The sequence below is a fragment of the Charadrius vociferus genome, unplaced genomic scaffold (assembly GCF_000708025.1).
Source record: "Charadrius vociferus isolate BGI_N301 unplaced genomic scaffold, ASM70802v2 scaffold139, whole genome shotgun sequence".
Classification (NCBI taxonomy): domain Eukaryota; kingdom Metazoa; phylum Chordata; class Aves; order Charadriiformes; family Charadriidae; genus Charadrius; species Charadrius vociferus.
Genome location: NW_009650169.1, coordinates 694,858 through 717,385, shown reverse-complemented (window position 1 = coordinate 717,385; position 22,528 = coordinate 694,858). Strand labels below are relative to the sequence as shown.

Sequence of the window (22,528 nt, the reverse complement as noted above, 5' to 3'; positions counted from 1 at the left end):
TGGCCAGCGCCTGATTTGGCGCCGCGGATACTCCCAGAGGCAATCGGAGGGGGACTGGGCTCTGTGACAAGGAAGGAAATGCTCCGTGGGGAGCTGAGCTCTGTCCGGGAAGGCCGACGGACATCCTGCTGGGCAGCACCGATAACCCCCTCACCTGCCCGCTCATTGCCTCTCGGCCTTCATTTTTACCTCTGTAGCGGGGAAATTGTTCCCATGTTGTCGTTGTTCCCATGTTACGTGTCGGCCGAGCTCTGCTTGGTTAGAAATGGTTATGAATGAAGCAAGCAAGGGTGGTTTTTCCCCCCTTAAATCCCGCTTTCTCTCCCCGCCGCCTGCCTGCGTGACCTCTCTGCTTGTGAAAACACCCACAGGTTTCTCCGGCGGTGTCCGTGTCCCTTCTCCATGGTCAGAGAGCCCGACGGAACTGAGCCACGCACCCTCCGCTGCCGTCAGAAACGGCTCTGAGCAGACGGGCATCCGTCACCATTTGCTTCCCCGAGCTTTGGGGGCGCGACCCCTCCCGCTTTCCCTTTTTCCCTCCCGGGTTCCTGGGATGTGGCGATGGTAGGACAGTCGGGCCACGTGCCGCAGGGAGGCAGGCTGGGTGCCTCTGCCGCGCCGCTCAGAAAGATCAGATGAGTTCATTACAACCGTGTTTGGGTGTTAGAACGTTTTTGCAACAGTTCAGCTCTTGCTTTAAGAGTTCTTCTGGTGATAGCAGGGGATTCACTGCGACGTTTGTCTGCTGCGCCTCAGCTGCAGTCGGTGGCACCCCACAGTCACTGAAAGCACCTTGCTGAGGCTGGATGCCTTGTTATTTCCAGCTGCGCTCCCAACTCATCTGTCCTGCTGCTGCTGCTTAGATCTGAAATGCCACTTCATTCTCTACAGTCCTAAATCCCAGCCGCTGCTTGAAGCAGGGAGCGCTCCTCGGCCAGCATGTGTTGGCAGGCTCCACCAGGCTCCACGCTGGGTGACGCCAATGCAATTTGCCGCAGCTGGAGACCTCTTCCCACCCCTCTGGCATCTTTTCGTGCCAGACAGAAGGGTGAGGCGCCGCATCAGCTGGTGCTTCTGAGGGAAGCTGTGGCCTAGGGCCAACCTGTCCCTTTTGCTTATGGGGCAGGAGCCACTGCAAGAGGGAGGGTGTCCTTACAGGGGCCACAGACTACCTGCTTGAGTCCAGTGGGATCAGACATCATAGAATCATAGAATGGTTTAGGTTGGAAAGGACCTTGAAGATCATCGAGTTCCACCCCCCCTGCCATGGGCAGGGACACCTCCCACCAGCCCAGGTTGCCCAAGGCCACATCCAGCCTGGCCTGGAACACCTCCAGGGATGGGGCCGCCACAACCTCTCTGGGCAACCTGTTCCAGTGCCTCACCACCCTCAAAGTGAAAAACTTCTTCCTAATGTTTAATCTAAACCTGCCCTCTTCCAGTTTATAGCCATCCCCCCTCCTCCTGTCACTACATGCCCTAGTAAAAATTCCTTCCCCAGCTCTCCTGTAGGCCCCCTTTAGGGACTGGAAGGCGGCAATAAGATCTCTTTTGTGCCTCCTCTTCTCCAGGCCGAGGCAGGCAAGTGTCTTCTGGAATGCTGAAGGCTGCCTGGCTCAGGGGAAAAGCTGCGGTTTGTGTCAGACCCGGGGCAGGTTGGTTGTGGTCATAAGCTGTGCCCCAAGGAGAGTGTATGAAGTAAAGTTTAAATTGAGAGGGCCCCGTCGGGCTCCAGATGTGGGAGGCCCATGTACACAAGTCCCTTACTGATATAGTCCTGTTGCAGTCACTGCTAACGTCTGGGAAGAAGAGCTAAGCCTCAAACTTTCCAGGATGTCTCTAAGAGAGTAAAAAAACAGTAGTGGAGCCTGGACATTTCCCCCCCTCTCCTCAAACATGAGGCTTTTATGCTGTGCTTCACAGAAAAACAGAAAATGCATCTTTCCAGCATGATGTTGACAGTCTGAAGACTTGTCTGCTTCCACACTCTCTTCCTCTTTAACACCTCCCAAGCGCAGCTATCCATCCCCCAGTCCCTCCTGACTGCAGCCAGCATCTCTTGGGTACCACTTCCTTGCGGGCATCCCAGGTCAACCCCTGTCTGTTCTGGGATGCCTTTTGCTGGTCGCTCCCCATTCAGCTGAGCAAGCCCAGCTCTGCCCTCCCAAGTACCCAGCACCCTGGCTTAAGGAGGGGCACCCGCGCAGGTTGAGACCCTCTGCGCTGCGTCCCTCGTTTGTCTGTAAGCGGCTGCACAGCCCGAGACTGCCTTTTATAGCAGCCACCTCCCTGGTGTCACGCCGAGGAGCCAGTGACAGCTCACGCTGGCATTTGATCTGCAAAGAACGCAGAAGGCAAAAGTGCCTTTTTTGGGGAAATGATGCCCCAGGGCAGCGGTGGCACATCTCCATCTCCTCTGCAAGTGCCATGGCTCAGCCAGAGCTGCCACTGGCCAACATGGGCTGCTTGGGAGAAGTTAGTGATAGCCAGGTTCCTGCCTGCAATTTTGCATTAGTCAGAGCATTGTTTCTCCTGCTGCAGCGCAGGCCTTTTCTGGGAAGGTTTTGTCTTTACAGGAAAGGCACGAGCATAGCACGAGAGGAAAAACGAGTATATCATGAGAGGAAAAACACTGATTGCCTTTGCTCAGCAGCCCAGAAGTAAGCATTTCTCCATGTTTCTACGTCTCTCTGTGGAAATACTCATCTGTGTATTTCAGAGAAAAGCAGTATCCTTTTGGAAGGGGCAAGGGGAAGGGAAGAACTCAGGCTGCCATGTGATAGATAATATTTTACGAGTGCTGCTGGCCATCAGTGGTCTCCGGAGGATCCGGGACAGGGGTGCTGGTACTGGGAGATGCTGAGCAGAGCTGATTACCCAGAGAAGAAAGGGTGGGCAGGAGCCGAGCAGATGGTGAAAAGGATGGGGAGAAGGAGGGCAGGTGACAAGGACTAGCTGTGGGAAAGGGTGCAATTCCCAGGACTGGGAGGGGAGAGCAGTGCTGGTTTTGGTTACCTGGTATGGGAACGCCTCGTCTTCCTCTCCGGCAGGCATTGCTCAGGGACACACTGCTGTCAAGTACCAACCACTTTTCCCAGCTGGTCGCTTGTGCAATGTCCTCCTCAACCTGACAAAGATGATCCACCAGGACGAATGGCATCTGCTCCCACAGCTTGTGCTCTCCCTTCCACGTGAAAAACACAGCAATGAGACACTAGTTTGCAGAGAGGGGGCTGAGGAGGCAGGATCCCACTGGGGCCCAGCCATCAGCAATTTTCACCCTCATTTTTACTTGCAGGCTGCTACGGTCGCTCCAGGAAAGTGTGAGCACCACACACACACGGGTTTTTCAATCTTGTTGAATGTAACCTGCTCTTAGCCACCTTTCATAGGCAGATCAACTCCCCTCACCTCTCCAGGGGTCTGCAGACACCAGCTTGAAAAACCATGTTCTGGTGTCACTGGAAAAGGTCCAGCAGGAGACATGTCAGCAGCTGACAACAGAAGCCATGTGCTAAACGGTTATGGCAGAACCTGTCTGTGTAGAAACTCGCTGGCATTTAGAAACTGGAGCATTTCTGTCCATCCAGAGTTCCTTTCAATTTAAGCTCGAGAAGGAAATAGAGAAGAGCGTATCGCTGTGGCTCTGCATAAAAACGTGCTTCACCCGCATCCTGAAAGTCGTATGGCTGCAGCTGTGTGATTATATAGTTCAGATGAAAGTGGGAAGTTTGTAGCACAACTGCAAATCCACTAGTTTGTAGCAGCCTTGCTACAGGATCACTTTCTACTTGCAGGTACTTGCTCATGGGTCTGGCATTACACCCGTACTGTGGGTCCACCTGGCATGGGCCAGCTGCAGTCGTGGCTATTTCTAGGTGTCCCTCCACTTCCTCCTGCAGCGGAAGGCTCATCCCTCCCTGGTAACACCCGCCCTTAATTTCTCAGGTTTGGGGGAAACAGATTTGAGAAGGATGACAGCCAGAGTCCTGGGCATGGCTGCGGCTGTTCTCTGCGGGTACATCGTGGCAGCAGTCAGCTTCTTTTGAGAGGAAAGCCTCACCCAGCATGTTGCAGGTCTGCTGTTCCTGAGGACAGGTAACGCATCATTCTAGCACGCTAATTAAGGGTGAAGGCTTCACCAGGTTTTCCTTGGGCGGGCAGCATGCACTGCCAGTAAGTGAAGCACGCCTTGCCTTCTGATCTCCAGTTACTGTGCATTGCATGAGGCAAGTCGCTTACTCATTCAAGTGGAATAACCAATAATTAGAAACAAAAAACCTGTGAAGAATGCTCTAGGTCTGAGGAAAGGACCACTGGGCTAAAACAACCGCTCCCTCCGTTTTACGTACAAAGCAAATGCTTCTCCAGGACAGAACAGTCCCTTGCTGCAGTTTGCAGTCCTTGATGGTGGAGGAGATATCTCTTTAACACTGAAGTAGGAAAGGGGAATACTTTAAAAAAAAAAAAATAATAATCTTAGTCATAAAATTAGAGGTTGTTTAGAGGGGGAGGAAAGGTAAAATCCACAAACACAAAGCCAGCATGAGTTTGAACCATCCAAAGTCACAAGGCTAAGCACAACACCTTCTCTTGTGCCAGAGGAGATATTTTGATTTGAGTAGCTGTAATGCATGACACAGCTATATTTTTTTTAATACATTTGGAAAGCACAGGCCTGAGGAAAGGCTCATTGTGCATGGCTAATTTAGCAGCTTAATGAAAAACATTGCCTGATGAAAAACGCTGAAGGAAGCGTTAGCCAACAGAAACACTAGGCTGGGAGAAGGATGCCGGCGGAGAGCTGGGGAGCAATTTAGCCTGAGTGGTTCCTCTGCAGAGGTATGTGGAAGGCCACCCACGGAGGTAGATTACCTGCTCAGTAACCTCCCGATCAGATTACATGCAGCACACACAAACCAATTTTCCCCAGGCTGCTCCAAGGTGGCTCTGCTCCCACAGAGGGGCTTCAGCATCTCAACGCCAGCTTGCGCGGTGTGATTGCATCCCGTGGGTCAAATCTGATCACAGACCTGCTCTGTTTGAAGGGGAGGCAAGACTGAAGACACTGGGGAGTCTCTCTTAGCCTCAAAAGTAGCAAATGAGAAGTTTGCTGGATGCAGTTCGCAACCACAGAGCTAAGGCTTCGCCTTGCATAACTGGGTAATACGCAAAATCTTTCTGAATGCCAGTAATTATCACCTGTGTGCTACCCAAGGTAACTTATACCAACAAAGCTGGGTGCAAGTTATTTCGTTAGTAAGGCCTAACATTTATTTTTTTATTCATGCTGTGCTACATGTCGAAATAACAATGTGATTTTTTTCATTTACAGGAATATTTTGCACTATATCTCTGTGTGCTTTTTCAGCTAGCATATCATATGACCTAAATCACCTCTCCACATCTGTCTATAATCTTCTCGACGATGTAGAACATGGGTACCGCTGATCTGTATTTTGTGTTTGGTGCAGTCTGGCATTTACAGTAGCGGTTGGGTGTCCTTGCACAGCTTACCTGTTTGTTCGCAGGGACAACATTATGCAGCTGAAGTCCACCAGAGACGACTCCGTGCGACTGCCCACCTGCCACAACACCATTCAGTGATGGCCCAACAGAATTTTTCAGGACTTACGCGAAGAAGCAGAAGGGAAGGGAAAACTAAACTCAGGATTCCAAACACAAAAGTCTGCTTCTTCAAAACCTGACCATCGCATTTTACGGGTTCAGCAAGCTCTTCTCTCATGCTGCCTGGCAGAGATTTGAGAAGACAGCTCTCAGAGGACAGAGCTGGCTCAGGATCAGATGCTTCAGTTCTGCATGCCAAGTCCATGCAGAAGATACCTGCACTGGAAGGTAAAAAGAGGGAGGAAAGTTGTTGTAAGAATTAAGAGCTACTTCTATTTTTCAAGGATCTGTACATAAAGAAATTAAGGAAAAGTCACTGTTGCCAAATGAATCCTAATCAGCATTATACCCCCTTCCCCAGGGCTTCATGGGTAACGTTTTAATTCAGCACCTTCTGCACTTGACCCTAAAGGGAAGTTTTGGTGCCCGTACCCTCCCAAAATGGCCAAACAGAGCTTTTTCTTTTAAATCAGCATGTACTTGTGTCTCCTTGTGTATCCTTTGTACATGAAGTTCCCATGTAATTAGTATATAACTGAGATTTCCATTCTGAGCACCTGAGCTGCACTGTGAGAAAGATTAAATTCCTCCTGTCCGTTCCTGGATGGTCTTTTGGTTATGAGGCATTTGTCAATCTACAGTACCTGTAATGAGCCTGTGTGAAAAGCATTTGTGTCAACTGCAACTTCATGGCTTGGAAATGGTGTTTCCTGGAAAGCAGAGAAAGTTCACGAAGCAGGAGGGTCATAGCCTGGACAGGGCTTGGACCAAGCATCCCTACGGGGCAGTGCAGCATGCTGGAGTTAGAGCCTCAGAGAACCTCCTGCTTGGGCCAAGAAGTCACCCATGGCAAGAGAGGGATGGGGAGATGCTAGAAGGTGAGCGGCTTTGCAGTTTCTAGTGCTTAATGGCAGGGACGTGCGAGTTAAGAGATGAGAGCGCCATGCTGATCTGTCAGAAAGCACTCAAACTGACAGAGACAGTCCCCACAACTAAGAGACTTCAGTGCTGTGTTGATACATCTGTCACAACTCATCCAAATCTACAATCCTCTGCCATCACCTAAAAGCCAGTATTGCCCTTGATGCATGGCATCCATAGGTTCATTGTCAGAGCAGCGCCTGCTGGGCACAGTGAAAGAGTCGGCTAAGGTCCTGGAAGGTCCCCCAGGCTCCCTTCCAGAGGGCACGCGCTCTGTCAGGAGCGGAGCAGACACTGCTGATGGAGCAGAGTGATCAGAGAAGCCAATTCTGCAGTAAGGGTGGACGGTACAAGATGAACACAAAAGGGAATGGTGCAGGGGAAAGGGTCAGATACAGCGTATTGAGAGCATCGGGCTGGGAAGAGGAGGGAGATGTGAGAGAAAGGTTGGCTGAAGGGCGAAGGGGTGGGAGAGGAAGGAAGGGGAGGTGAGAGACAAGGGTGGTGGAACAGAGAAGTATTGCCTTAATGCAATGACCATCAATTAAATGACAGCAGAAAAAGGCAGTGCTCAATTAGGCTGAGAAGCACAATCACACAAAGTAGACTAGAACCCGACAGATCAATTAATTGACCTGGGAGCAATCAAGATGCCAGGGAGCAATGGCAGGAGGAACCAGCATCAGCAGTAAACATGGCTTTGGGGCCAGCCTTCCCTGCATTTCTGTGCTTGGCTTCACCACAGAGTACAAAGCAGTGTTTCTCAGCAAATGGTTACATCCTGTTGGAGCCAGCTCATACCTGTTTACATGGTTGTCATACATAGATCAAGGCAGAAATACTCTCTCCAGATGGTTTATACCTCTAATACAACACCAAGAAGGTTTAATGTGGTTCCACCTTGGGTGAAGAGCACAGATAGCCATGAATGACTAAACTGGAGGGGGCGGGGGGTGGCTACCATAATGAATGGCAGAACATCTGTCCAGAAGGGCCACTTGAGAAGTAGCACCCTGTGGTGTTCAAGAAGAAGATGAGCAAAGCTCTGCACGTGGGGTGACACGGCCCTGTGCATTCAGCCAGGCTGGGAGATTCAAGCTGGGTGGCAGCCCTGCTAAGAACAGCTTGGGGTTACAGCTGATAACAGGTTGATCATTTTCCCATTGTGGATGAGAAAAATGGGCTGCACTAGGAGCCACATGGCTAGCAGAACCAGAAGAACAATATTTTTACCCCCTCTGTTCAGGGCTGGTGAGGCCTCACCAGGATTTGTGTCCAGTGTTAGGTCCTCCAGTTCAGGAGGGATGTGGGGAAAAAATAGAGGGGCCAGCAGAGGCTGGAAAAATGGTTAGGGGCCTGGAGCACAGTGCCTGTGAGGGGAAGAAGCCAGGCTTGGGCAGTCTGGTGAAAAGGAGGCAGTGGGGGCACCTACCATGAGCCTGTGACTACTTGAAAGGCATTCATAGACGTGAGTGAGCCAAACTCCTGCGGTATCAGACAGTGCAGCAAGGGACAACAGCCACAGGTTGTGGCTTCGAAGGCTCACGCATAAGGTAAGCTTCTGTCCCAGGAGCGTGGTGTCCCCTGGGACACGTACCCAGAGAGGCAAGGTTCTCCATCCTCGGAGGTTTAAGACTTGGCTAGACAAAGCCCCAGCTGATGGGATGTAGCATTGGCAGTAGGCCTGCTCCAATGGGGAGGCTGGAGGCCACCAGAGGCCCCTTCCCACAGGCACGACAACTGTATTGAAAAGACACTTCGGCGTTGTATAAAGTTGGAGGACTCCTTACCCAGCCAAAGCACCTTGTGAGAATCAAGAAAAAAAACAAACACAAAAGAAAGCAAAAAAAGCCCCCAAACCCCAGACACACTACTAATCGTATCTCCGTACTAACCACGGCAGAGAAACACAATGCACAAGTCCATCCCAACAAACAAGTTGCAATTGTTTGTCCAAAATAGCCATCTACAGTAATTCTCTACAAAAATACTTCCCTGTCAGCTCAGCAGCCACAGGGAAGTTTTGAATTAGTCTATCCTTCCTCCCACCCTCTCGCCCCTACCTTTTGCATAGACTAAAAAGACTGGCAAGACCTCTTTCTTTTTAGGAGAACTTTTCCACGTGCTTCTTTGCAGACAGAAGTCACTTTTAATTGTTCATCCACTTGGCAAGTTTTCTATCTTCCACATTGTGTCCTTGGAATAACATTACCAAGTGTGGAAAAACATTATTTATTATCATGCAAATTCCACAAAGAATTAACACAGAAAATAGTTTATTTTCCACTCCAAGAGATCTGAATAGCGACATTTTAAACTCATCAGAAACGAGCTTCAAAGTAATACTGCAAGGCACATGGTAAAGCATATATCCAGCCCTCAAAAAGAGCTGGGGACTTCTTCAGATGAGATGTGCTTCCTAAAAATATTGCTGAAGGTGAAAATCCATTGACATTTAATATTACCACATTTGGTTTTTGCAGTTCTGCCAGTGAAGCCTTTCTCCCCCATAGAAACTGCTCCCAACACTGAGAGGCTTTGCTTAAACAAGGATTTGAGGACTCCTGTCTCATTATAATATTTTACAGTAAAAACATCTGGAACACCAGTAGGCATCTTCCATCTCTCCTAAAAAACAAAGATAGAAAAGCAACACCTTAGGACATCCAAAGAAAGTGAGGTGAGCTACCAAACGGCACAGGGTTCGTTCAATCAGCAGGGCTCCACCAGCCCACTGCCACGTTGTTTTTCAAGTGTATCAGGATTCGAGTTCACTTTAACACAGCGCAAGAAAGCTACCGATTCCCAGCAGTAGAGATCTTTCTGTATTTGTATATGAAAGCATCCGTCTTTCCAAGACTAACTCCATAGACGCCATCTGGCACCAGAGACCCAAAACGCATCTGTCGGCTGCTGAGATGGGATTCTTCAACACCATTCACCAAGGAGGAAGAATTCCCATCAACATTCAGGGGTCTTGCAGCAGCGGTTTCACTTGCGTCATCAGAAACGGCATTAGGAGAGTCATTTTCAGCACACTTGGTAATGCCATCCATGCGCTTATGGAGATCTTGGCTCAGCAGCAACACAACAGTGCCTCCAACACGAAGTACTCTGGCAATTGCAGGAAAAAGAAGGGTTAGGCGTTCATCCTGCCTGACATTCATTCCTCTGTGCAGAACTCAACACTGCTGACACTTCAGATGCCAGATGCACTTGACAGAACACCTAAGCATGTCAAAGGGTCATGGCTCAGCTCAGTCACCTACATCTGCAAATGGAATTTAAATTCCCTATTTTCATATCTCTTCCAAAATGGGAGAACCGGGCCCTATCCTGACTCCCAAACATTTCAAACCTCAAGAGTTCTTTCCATTGGGTTAACTGGGTCCATCTTCCCTGCTTTTTCACTCTTGGTATTCTTCCAAGGATCAAGGGCAGTATCACCTTCAAGCCCCGGTTTTGGGTCGCATGAACTTCCACCAGTCTGCAAAGGAACAGCTTCCCAGGGCAGCAAGACCTTCTCGGGCTGGTAAGGCAATTCTGAAGCTGACCTTTCCCTTTGGAGACTGTAAGTCTGTCCTTTCTGTGTTCCACTAATCCTCAATGGCTTTCAAACTCAGGAAACAGAGGAAAATTAGCCATTGTTTGCAATTCATTTTTCTTATTACATGAGCAAACATTACACTTGGCCTTGAAAGAAGGGGAAAAAAAGACCATTCTGGCTCTGTTTGCAGCAAGTGGATTGAACAGTCTTACTGGTGGAGCTCTCGTGGTGATGGACCCTTCCTCACCTCTACCTTCCCAAGGCAGTATTTTGCTTGCGATGGCCCAACAGAGCAAGTAAGACCAGAAGACGAGCATGGCCAGAGGGAGGGATGGCCAGCGCAAGCTGACGTAGGATGCCTCTGCCAGTCTGTGGAGCTACCTCACCTTCTTCACCAGCTTCCCACAACATTCCTGCGTTGGGTGAGCGAGATCAACACTGACTGAAGACTAATCCTACAGAAAGAGCTTGTTTGCAGCCAAGAAATTAAATAAAGGGGCAGATGGTTTGAACTGCCTGTTAGAAGCAGCCCGCTATTAGCTTGGCTCAACTCTGCCGCAAAATGAATGATGGGTGAGAGATGAAAGGAGGCATCTAAAAGCAGACCCGGTGGCTAGCTGGATATTTCAATATACACTAACAAAAAGGAAAATGCATACCACCATTTTCTGGTCTGAGATCCTTCTTGCTAAGGCAGGCTGGTGAAAGCTTGGTGTGAACCCAAAAGCTTGGTGGGAACCCAAAAGCCTGTCATTTTTATACAAGCAGACTTCAGTCGAGAAAGGATTACTGCTTTATTTGCTTGGCCGTGCTTTAAGTTGGTCTAGGTCATCCTCTCCTCTTTCTACCTTGTAAAGAACATTCGTGAATGTGCTTCACAAATATTTCACCATCATGCCTTGTAAAGAGTATTTGTGAGTGTGCCTTACACAACAAGCTCATTCCTTGTCAGCCTGTGCTGCCATCAGCAGGTCCACAGCTTGCAAGACAAGGCACAACAGCCTCTAAGGGGCAAGTAAAGGACTCAGACTTTCACAGCCTGCAGAGGATCAGACTACAGAGCTGGAGAGTGTTTGGAATAAAGCAAACCTGAAGCTGACTGAATGCTTAGGATCGCAAACCATCATGACATTTACACCAAACCCCAAGCACATCAAAGGCCACACATACCTCTCCATTTCCTGGAGAATATCCGGTAGGATCTGTATGTCTTTCGTGATCTTGAACTTCTTCCCAAATGGAATGTCCGAAATCACAGCATCAAAGCTTTCTGAAGGCAATGGCAATGCTGCAGAATAAAGGCAAGTCTTTACATCTGACTATGTGAAAAATGAACAGCAGCTATGCCCCCATTCACCTTACAAAACCGTCTGCCAGCTCTTTCGTGGGTTTTGCACCCGAATTCATAGCCCCTTCTGTATTTATCCTCAGAAACGGCACTATGAAGCTACCAACCCAACGCAGACTGGGAAGAGACAAATGCATGAGATCGTGGCTTAGCTTGCAGATTCCCTGCTACTGGTGGTATGTTTGCCCCGAACAGCACGACTGCACAGTACCAAACCAACTGCCGCTTCTGCATTCACAGGACATCTTTACAAGGAAAATGCAAAAAAAGAGCTGAGCTTGCAAGCGCTTACTTAGCGCAGATGTTCAGATACACACACCTGCATGGCAAGGAACATGTTAAATTTCCCTTCACTCCTGTTTTTTCTCCCCCCCGCCCCTAAGAATCTGGTTACAGCCAGAATCACATGGACTCTGTCAGAGCTAGTGTCTTTGAAGTGTCTCCCCAGAGTTTCTGCATCCTGGGTACAGTCAGTTCTCTTGACCATGATGCAGCACTGCACCCTTGTGGTGATGAAGGCCGACCACATACTGTGCTGGCCAGAGCATAGCCAGCATGTGAAGGTACAAGACTATGGGTTCTCCATCCCTCAGGATCCTCAAAATTCAACTGGACACAGCCTGGAGCAACCTGACCCAGCTTTGGGGTTAGCCCTGCTCTGAGCAGATGACAGGACTAAAGACCTCCTGCAGCCCCTTCCCACCTAAACCCTGCTGTGATTCTATGCCAGCCTTTCCAGAACTAGCTGGAGATGGTTCTTGGGCCATCCTTGGATCAACACTTGCAGCACAACAATTTTATCTACAAGGGGAAGGACAAGTTACCTACAGTCCTTCTCAAAACATGCAGAAATAACAGCTTCTGACCACTGACAAAGACACCTATTACTTGTTCAGTATTAGAAAAGCTTGACAAAGTACCTTCCATTACCCTAGAAGCCAAGGCTAACCACAGCATTTAAATAAGAAATAAAGCTACATATACTCTTATAAAAAAGAAGTAATATTTCTTACCATTCTGGTAAGAAATAAATATTGCAAGGTAAAAAAATATGCATACTTCATCACCCATGCACAAAAAACCACACTCAGCGTTTGTCTGTCACTAATTTCATAAAGGACTAACCTAGACTCAGGCTTTGAGGTCCAGAATAAGGTCATAAAACTATTACCTTCTCCTCAGACTAGCTCGTGAACTAAGAGCAAACAAATATCCCATTCCTGGAGAAAGGCATCGTCATTTAAAATAGTCCTATTGCAAAACATCAACAATGCAACACTCAGCTTAGTGAGTCCCCGCTATTACTCACTTGGTACATTTTAAGTTACAAGCGACATTTTATCTGGATTTGTCTTTGCTGCGTTCCCATTAGACACAAAAAATCGCTCACATGGTATATACTCTTTGTGGTATTCACACATTTACTATTAAGACAGACAACTACTGCCCATGTCTGACAATTGTTATTTTCATTATCTTCTGCCGAGTTTATTCTTGCCAATGTTCAGAGGGGGAAGAGAACAAATAATTATCCACCTGCTAGCACTACAGTCGCTACTCAGCTATTTGTTGAGAGTTAGCTCCACTACACACCATCTCAAGAGAACCCACATTACCTGTATAATCCCAGAACCACAAAAAACTTCAGATGCATCTCACTTGGAAAGCCTACAGACGTACCTTTCACAGAAGCTTTAAGTAACTCAATCTTATCCATCAGGCCTGCAGTCCTAATATTCACATCCGCACCCTCTAACTGTGAATCACTTATATCAGCACCCCAGTAACAGGCTTCCTGTTCAGAGAAAAAGAGAAAAGTCATCTAGTCGACGAACAGGTGTATTTATTTTATAAACCCCTCTCAGAACTGCTTTGTTGCACAGCTCTTCCACCACAAACCCCTTGCTGGGAGATCTATAACCAGTACACAGAGCAATACAGAGAGAAAAGAAAAATGGGGGAAGTCTGTGGTATCTTCACTCCTTTCACGTTCTGCTCACGACACTTGTAACTGACAGAAATACTGGAGCTATGTCCTAACAGCAAGACCCCAGCTAGCTACAGCCAGCCATGCTGCCTCTAATACTGACAACTGACTGTAATGTCCCATTGTCATTTCTGTTCCCAGAAATCCAGGCAGTTTTAATAGTCCATGGTTGCCTCACACAAACCCTGCGGTATAAATCCAGGTCTGCCAGCACCTGCCTGCGCAAGTACATAGGGCTTTGTTTTACATTCCTGTGGAGGAACATTTGTACTAAAACACTTTTAACAACTGCCCAGAAAGATCAGTTTGGTTCCAGCTTTCCAGTAATGGACTTTGCTATAACTGGTACAGATTTTTCTTGATGCCAACTACAAGCAATCTTGCAAAGGTCCTGCCCATTGCAGCTGCCATACTCACAGGCCACTCTTTGGCAGCTTCCAGCAGTATCGTTCCCAGCCCACACATGGGATCCAGCACAAAGGCACCTGCCTGCAGAAATAAAGGGGTTATTGCATCCCAAGCACGACAGACTCCTCTTCCGGACAAAGCTTACTCAGGGATGTACAGATCACCTACATACTCCCACTGAATCCAGTGTAGGTAACAATAATCACTGGTGTGCCAGGCCAAACTTGCTTGTAAGAGAATACAGTAAAAAGTGTTCATATTTTCACTAAAGACAATGCATCAACACATCTAACCTCGAGGTGACATTTAGGGGGGAAAAAAGGTGAGTGTACTTAAGGTCCCTTCCAACCTAGACGACTCTACGACTGCAGATGGATATTGGTACCAAATTGGTCTGTGGAAAACATCACACTTGCTTCTGTTTTCACTTGGGAGGACAACCACAACCAATATTTAAAGCCTGGACAGTGAAAAAATCTTGTCATTTAGAGATATATATGCATACAAGGAACAACACCTCTGCTGAGAAAGACCTGGGATTACAGCAGATATCTGGTTGAACACCAGGTGACAGCACACTCTGAACACAGATAAGGCAAACCCTGTCCACATGCATTAGAGCATGGAGCATTAAAATCACCACACTTCTTCAAAGCTTCCAGCTCTGATGAGCAGCAACCCCCTCTTCATTCGGGACTCTACATCTTTGCCATGAACACTCACTTACACTGATTTCAGCCAGAGATGCCATAGCCCACGCAACTGTTGACCGCAGTCCTGCTGTTTTGATATACTCTCTGTTTGCCAACGGAAGCCTGCAGACAGCAAAAAAATCAACGTAAGATAATGGGGCAACGACCCAGAAAAGCCCACGTAATATGAAAGAACAAATGCAGGCAGGGAGGTTGGAACTCGATGGTCTTCAAGGTCCTTTCCAACCTAAACCATTCTATGATTCTATGAAATGAACTGGACAGATCTGCAGACAGACAGAAGCCACAGTCTGCTTTCGTCCGCAACTCACTGCAAAGTCTGGCCTACGTGCTCAGATAAGCTCCAGACACACCACAAGGCTAATGTCACAGTCCAGTGACTATTAAACCAGAAGATAACTACTGAGTGGACAGCAAGACTATTTAGAAGTTATGCCTGTTCTAATACTGCCAAGACAAAACTGGTGAGAATGCGTACCTGAAAAGGGGAATCCCCACCACAGTGTGAATGTCATTGAGATGTACAAAGACCTGAAAGAGGAAAAAATAACAATAGAAACCCTCAACCTGACATGACAATAGCTTTAACTCATTTAAACCAGACACAAAAAATGTTTCTATGAACTCTGGATCCTAATTTTTAAGAACAAAAATGCACGCTTTAGACAATTACAAATAACTGGAAGAAATCACACTAGGTAATCTGAATGCCACTTTAAAGAGGATTTAATATTTAAGCAAGCTGGGAGGGTAATTTTGTTAGCCAGGAATCCATCAGAAGGCACTTAAATCTTTAAGGGAACTGATTTTTGTAACATTGAATGGGTATTTTTAATTATTAAACCGTTTCCTCTAAGCAGGGGAAGATTATTTGCTGTATACTAGCACTCAGCTATTCACACACACCGTTTTAAAAAAAAAAAACCAAAACCCAAACACAATTGCCATGAAGGGGCATTCCAGATGGAAGGCAGACATGGGTAATCCTTCCAGAAACATAGTCTGCTCAAAGAAATTGTCTTCCTGTCCCACAGAGAGCATCCCAAAAGAAGACAGAGTTCCCCAATAGGTCTTGCAGGACTGCCATCTCTCCCCAGGAAGACCAAAGAGAAACGTGACGCTGCTGAAAAATCCCAGTTTTCAGCACTTGAATAGTTTCACAGCAAAAACCTGGACAAGAACAAAAGCCCCATTTGAGGCTCAACAAAGCCATACTTAACGCACAGGCTGGGAAAACCAGAGCCGGTAGATGAACTCAGAGCTTTTACAGAAGGCCTCAGACCTCCCAGCGTCAGTGCCGAGAGCACCTTCCACATGCCAAACACAGGGATGGAGAAACAGCTTGTCAAGAGCAGCGAGTCCTTTCCAAGGTCTCCAGACACCACGCACCATGGAGGGTGCCTTAAGCAAGCTGCTTGTCAGGGACGAGATCTGGGAGGAGGCTCTTCCATAAGCGGCATTCTCAAGTTGAGTTCCTTGAGAATATGACCTTGCTTCTCACTCTTTTCCCCCTGCAGAGGCTAAACTAGCTCCCCAACAGCTCAGGTGATCTCCATTTTCAACACAGTCAGAGCCCAGCAGTTTGTAAGCGTGCCAGATCCTGAAACATCACCTGTATGGATCTCTCCCCTGACGTAGAGGCCCATGTTGGCCGGTCTGGTATTTAAGTGCCCTGGAAAGCATGTGCACAGTGGCTACCAAAAAGCTTTGCTCAGCACTACCAGATGATTTCTAGTTAAATTCGGCGGCAGAAAGACAAACAGCGAGAGGCGACGATCCCGCATGCAAAGGGAGCGGAAAACAAAACAAAAGATACTGGGGGCAAGTCTGGAAGCAGCAACAGACCACTTGGCAGACAAGCACCACTACCTCTAGATCGGGGTCCCGCAGGTCAGCCCGCCACCCACACTGCTTCATAAGCGCTACGCCGATGGCTCTTCCGATCTCCTGCAAGGGGGAAGAACAGTCACAGGCAGTAAAAATAACAGAATTAAGCAAACCACAGATCACAGCCTTGACTGCGCAATCGTCACAAATACCTGGAAAAGAAAGAGTCTCTCTTTATCCCAAGGAGAACAAGTTGTACAAAGATCACAACAGGTACAACAGGGCAGAGCAGGTCAGTGAGGGGCAGAGCAAACGCAGCGCAGGACAAAATGACTGTCACTCAGCTGGAGGGTGGGAGGCTGAAGTTCAAGTCCTGCCCAAGGTACAGCAAAAGCTGCCATCATTTTAGAGTTATATCTCACACGCACAAAATATTTCTGATGGCTGTAAACTAGATTACCTAAGAGAAAAAACTGTGAATGCACAATTACAACATACAGTCTTAATGCTCGTATGGCATCTAGAAAGTTCCAAGTACCTTCAGAGTACGAGAGTTCAAACACACAGCACACATTTAAGCAACCATCTGTGTTGCCAGGCTCATGTATCCCATCTTCCCAAGGTACTAACTTTAGTAGGAACAAAAAAAAAAAACCCAAACTAGTGAAACTACTGTTATCTTCAAGGAAGAGAAATCTACATAAACTGCAGCTACACAGGGTTTGTTCTTTGATTTTTTTCATTTTATTTTAATTTTCCTCACAGTAGAAAGACACTATAGATGGGAAGAGGACTGGATGGAAGGGGCCCCTGGAGGTCTCTACACTACCACTCTCTCCCAAGGACCAAGATTCATTTCACCCAGGACACATCCCACGGCTCCACCACCCTCCTGAGGAACAAGTTCTCCCCAATACCCAACCAGAGCCCACCAAAGATGCAAGTTCTGGCTTTTACCCCTTCTTCTACACTGTCTGCCACACTTGAGAGGAGTCTGGCTCCACTGTCCTTGCAACCGCCCTTTAAGTAGCTGCGATCAGGTTGTTCCTCAGACTCCACCAGACCTCACAGACCCAGCTACCTCAACCTCTTATCTTTACTTACTCTCAATAAAAGGCACTGATTTGAAAAACATTTAGGGTAACAATGCCCAGAAATTAACAACAGCCTTTATATTTCCACTTGTGTAAGGTAAATGCAGGTTAAGGACTTTTTTGAGAAAATACAGAAAAAGCCTCGGTCAGTTTGTTACGCTAAAACATACAACACACAATTAAAATGACAAATAAACTACACATCTCCCTTCACCTTTGCTAAATTCTTTTAAAACGTAGATACTCTAGCATACCTGTGAAGGAAGTATTTTGGCAATCGCTCCACTACAACGACAAGAAACCCTGAAACTGAAGCTAAGCTGCTCACTATTCACAATAGGCTTCTCTCCACTGCTTTTGGAAGGGTCTTCTAAGGAAGTCTTGCTTTCAGTCCAGCAGTCTTGATTGCTCTTTCTCTCTGGTACCACACACTTCTCTCCTGCCTGACATTCCTCAGACACAGTCTCTCTCACTTGTTCCATTTTCTGCCTTTTAGTTGTAATATTTGTCTCTTCTTCTGATTTTCTCTTCAGAGGCAATCGGTTTTCTTGAGAGACTTCATCTTCTTTCCCCTCATGCCCATGAAAGTTTCTCCAAATAGAGACAACATCCAGCCAATACTTTGGCTCCTCAGTGACAAGGCTTTTAATCTCATGCAGTATTTTCCCTGGAAGAAAAAGCAGTTTCAGGGTAAGTTGTTTAGTCTCAGCATTTGATTTTTCCTACAGAGTGAGAAGAGTCCCTGTTAACAGGGACTTTGTTCAGATTTCATTCAGGTGCGAATCCAGGAACCACAGCAGCAATCACAGGCACAGCTGAGCTCTCGGTAGACACACACCTCACCAGCAGAGGCCCAGGCGTCCCTCCGATTACAAGTTCTGCAGAACCAAGATTAAATCTTGCAGGGGTTGAATTGTGCAGAAGAATTCAGCAGCTCTAGAAAACCAGACCACCTCTGAGAGTCATTCCCAGGGACGGAGGACCAGCCTACCATGCCATCCTCCCCAGAAAGCATTTGGTCCAGGATTAGAGATGCAGGACACTCGCCAGGATTGAAAGACATGAACATGAATCGCTTTGATTCAGCTCAGAATAAAAGCTACAAGTTTAATCTTTCAGAAAGGAAATTTCTCCTTGCTATTCATCAACCTGCCTTCAATCCTGCAAAGTCTCTGACATATGCCTGAACTTACACTCGTGGGTAGTAGTCATTCTCTTGAGCTAGCTACAAGAGAAGCATGAGGAACATACAGGCCAATCCACTTAAAAACCTTGTAGCTGGTCAAGGGGACCAAAAAAAATATGTATTTCTAGTTCTCATTTAGAATCATGGTTACATTTGATCCTCAAATCTGAGGGCCATCGGTGGTCTTCCACATAAAATCCCACCAGCACACAGATATCAATCTGTCTTACTCAAAGTTCCAATCCTAACGCTGACAAACAGCATGACCCAAGTAGCTGAGATTTACAAGAAATCTCTGTACTGAACAGTGAAGCGACACAGGATTTATGTCTGGATCCACTTTGCCTAAAGGAAAATGTGGCTCATCATTAAAATGCATACAAGGGGTCTAGAACTAAACTTCAGTTTCATTCATTTATTTTTTTGGAGAGGGTGGGAGGGTGTTACACATCCACATATATGTACAGTGCCAGCAGAAAACAAGCTGGTAAGACATCCTGTAAAACATTTTTAAGGCCATTTTCAGCACAAAAAAAAAAAAGCGTCAAAAACATATCTGAGTGAAAGATCCTTCAGCATTGATTACTGTCAATTAAAACTACAGCTGTTAGCAAACAAATAAAATAAATCAAATATTAACTTTATACATAGGACTGGAGCTGGGGCTTCAACCTCTCTGCGTGCCCAGCTGTGAGCCAGGGGGGATGCCCCACAGGAAGGGGTCAGTGCCGCACCTTTATTTCGAGAAACCGCCAGTGGGGCGCGTTTCTTCAGCAGCAAAAAGAGTCTCTCTCCAGACTTCAGCTTCCTCAGCTCGCCTGGTACTGCCTCCGTGCTGAAGAAGACCTTTCCCAAGATGCAGTCCACCTTGAGGGGGAAAATAGAAACCAAGCTGACACGGGAAGGTGTTTGGAGTGAGCACTTCAGCGGCCCCACAGCCCCTCACACCCACTCGCCCCTTTGATGTTGAAAAGAGTTAAAAATCCACAAAACTGAGCAACTATGATGTGGTGGCCTACTTTGAAACCATAGCAATGGGAATAGAAAGTCCCCAAAACTAAAAGCACATAAACATGAATAATCCAATCTTGAAGTTAGCCATTGTTCCAAGCGGAGCCCCAACAGAACAGAAAGTTAAACAGTAGCCTAGGGGTAACTGATAGGATGAAGGCACAGCCTCTAGTTACCTTAGGTAATTTTAATACTAATAATCACACCTCTGAGATCTTATACATAAATGTAAGACCACCTTAGTATAACGAGCCAGACAGAAACTGCAACGTGAGCAAATGAATCTTTGTTATATAATTACCAGTGACTAATCTGCTATTTTGATATGATTTGCCTTCCCTACTTTTTTGCACAGAAGACTCCAGGTGTTTCCTAACAGGCGTGCTAGCTCTGCAAGTGATCGCCTGGCACCTTTTTCTGCCCAGAACTGCAATAAAACAAGAGTCTTGACTCCACGCATCAGTTGGTTTTTGCATGCCGGGTAAAGAACCTGGAGGTCCGAGGGCTGGAGCCCCTCTGCTGGGAGGACAGGCTGGGAGAGTTGGGGGGGTTCAGCCTGGAGAAGAGAAGGCCAAAAAGGGGAGACCTCAGAGCCCCTTCCAGTCCCTAAAGGGGCTCCAGGAGAGCTGGGGAGGGACTCTGGATCAGGGAGGGGAGCCACAGGATGAGGGGGGACGGTTTTAAGCTGAAGAGGGGAGATTTAGGTTAGATATGAGGAAGAAATTCTTTGCTGTGAGGGTGGTGAGCCCCTGGGGCAGGTTGCCCCGAGAAGCTGTGGCTGCCCCATCCCTGGAGGTGTTCAAGGCCAGGTTGGACGGGGCTTGGAGCAACCTGGGCTGGTGGGAGGTGTCCCTGCCCAGGGCAGGGGGGTGGGAACTAGCTGGTCTTTAAGGTCCCTTCCAACTCTAACCGTTCTGTGATTCTATGACTCCGTGTTTTCTTGCAGTATTTGATAAATAGAATTGGCCATGCCACATAACTACTGTTATTTTGACTGAGAACCAATGTGCTCTGACCATTGTTTACTTGCTAATATTTATTTTTAATAACTTTTGCTTTGTGTTTGGTTAGGTAAAATGGACTATGGAGGTGGTTTGTTATGGACTGACCCTCCCTCTGGATGGCGATACTGTGAAATACTGTGTCGACGTATATACAGATTGGATTATGGCTCTTGTATTACCTAAGGACTCCATTCCTTTACCAGTTATTAAGGAACCAAACCTTTATGTTCAAAGCATTCTCAAACATCTCCAAAATCTCTTTGTAGGGCGGGCCGGGAGTGGGACCGGCCCTCCTTGGGGATGGCTCTCTGGCCCTCAGTCCGCCCCGGTACCAGAGAAAGAGATCAGTATTTGTACACTCGGAGGGTAAGGGGGTCTGATCTTCAGCTGCCCCCACGGGATCCGCTTCGCCGCTCCGTGCCTTTGTCAGCGCGATGGGAGGGGGCGGCCTGAGGGCCCGGAGCTGCCCTCCCCCCCAAGCCCCCTTCTCTGCTGCAGGAATTTTTATTCTCCAAACTACTCTGTTTGGGGTTCTTATACCCTCCTTCCCACTTACTTACGGGGAGACAGAGCCAAAGCGTGAAGCGGCACATGTCTCATGAGTCAGGTAAAGCCCAGTCCTTTGACTTGGTGGGGCCAAAAGGAAACGCTCCAACAGTAGTAAAAGTGAGATAATTGTGTCTCACCTTCCACAGTTGACACATCTCTGGATTAATTAAAAAACACTAGCTGTCCCTTGGTGGGAGCAAAGCCATCCAGACCAGGCTGGTCTCCAATAAGCACTCAAAAGCCAGAGGGGACAGGATCCAAACCAGCCAGAGGTAACAGATTTCAGTGGAAAATTCAGACTTAAAAATACTTGCTGTCATGGTTCCCTTCCCTCAGTCAGCCAGGGATAGTTTTCCTGCCTTTTATTTCTCTGCAGATGGACTCTCGGCCAGCCCTGGAACGGCAAACCCCAGCTGGGCGCACTGCAGCAGGAGCCCCGCCATGGGCTGTGCGGCTGCGGAGGAACGGGAGCCCCCGCCAACACCTGCTGGAAGAAGCCACCAATTCAGGTTATTTAAGTTGTGGGCTCTCTGCCTGTCTTTGTCTGAAGACAGTTACCCAAACCCATCAAACTCAGTGGAAAACAGGTCCCCTCAACAAAGCCACTGTCTTACACTACTTTTGATGCCTGTGAGAAACAAGCTGGTTAACAGCAAGGGGAGAGCTGAGAAGGTTTTGGAGGAACTGGAGGCACTAAACAACTTATACAGTGCTGACTTACACACTGGAGGAGTGGAACAGCTGCCTTTCACCAGCCAACATGCATACCTTGGTGATCGCCTGCCACCATGCGGGAAAGCAGCTGCCAGGGCAGTGATTTCACCAATTTGCTGCGAGCTCAGCTCTACGCAGTGACACAGCAGAAGAGCTTGTTAAAGCCTAGTCAGCTTACTACTTACTTACTCATAAATAAGAGAGTGGGCAAGAATGCATTAAAATTGTAATGCTGCTCAGATATCTTGTAAAATCATCACCACAGTAGGTGTATTTATTTCCCCACCCCACCCCAGCAAACAGAATAGACAAATGCTATTCTGTGAGCAGCCAAAGGCTGGGAAACAAGTTTTTAAGGGTGTCGAGCCCTTATCAGCACCACACTGTGATTAGTCCAAGAGGGTGCTTCGGACAGCACAACTTTTGAACGACCTTCACACAAAGTAGCTGTCGTATTCAGTATCTCTGTGGATGCGCTGCCCAGCATTCATGAGCAGTGACATGCCTAACTCACGTGGGGTTGTACATCAGTTGGCAAAGCCCTCAAGACCTATCAAAAACCAACCCCACGGGATAAACAAATGAGGGTGA

At 47.5% G+C, this 22,528-nt stretch overlaps 2 protein-coding genes across 2 annotated transcripts; one reads left to right on the top strand and one right to left on the bottom strand.

Annotated features, from left to right (window-relative positions):
- The first annotated feature begins 3,995 nt into the window (after positions 1-3,995).
- Positions 3,996-5,607, top strand: TMEM178A (transmembrane protein 178A). The gene is given in 2 exon segments (XM_009892516.1): positions 3,996-4,098; positions 5,336-5,607. Coding segments are annotated over 2 exon segments (375 nt in total).
- A 3,689-nt stretch (positions 5,608-9,296) lies between these two features.
- THUMPD2 (THUMP domain containing 2) lies at positions 9,297-21,267 on the bottom strand. Its single transcript, XM_009892515.1, has 10 exons — positions 21,235-21,267; positions 19,394-19,526; positions 17,728-18,140; positions 16,422-16,499; positions 15,031-15,083; positions 14,567-14,654; positions 13,849-13,920; positions 13,125-13,239; positions 11,267-11,384; positions 9,297-9,663 (listed from the first exon to the last, which is right to left on the bottom strand). Exons 1-10 carry the CDS (start codon positions 21,265-21,267, stop codon positions 9,345-9,347), a joined length of 1,422 nt encoding a protein of 473 aa, XP_009890817.1. The 3' UTR covers positions 9,297-9,344.
- Positions 21,268-22,528: the final 1,261 nt, after the last annotated feature.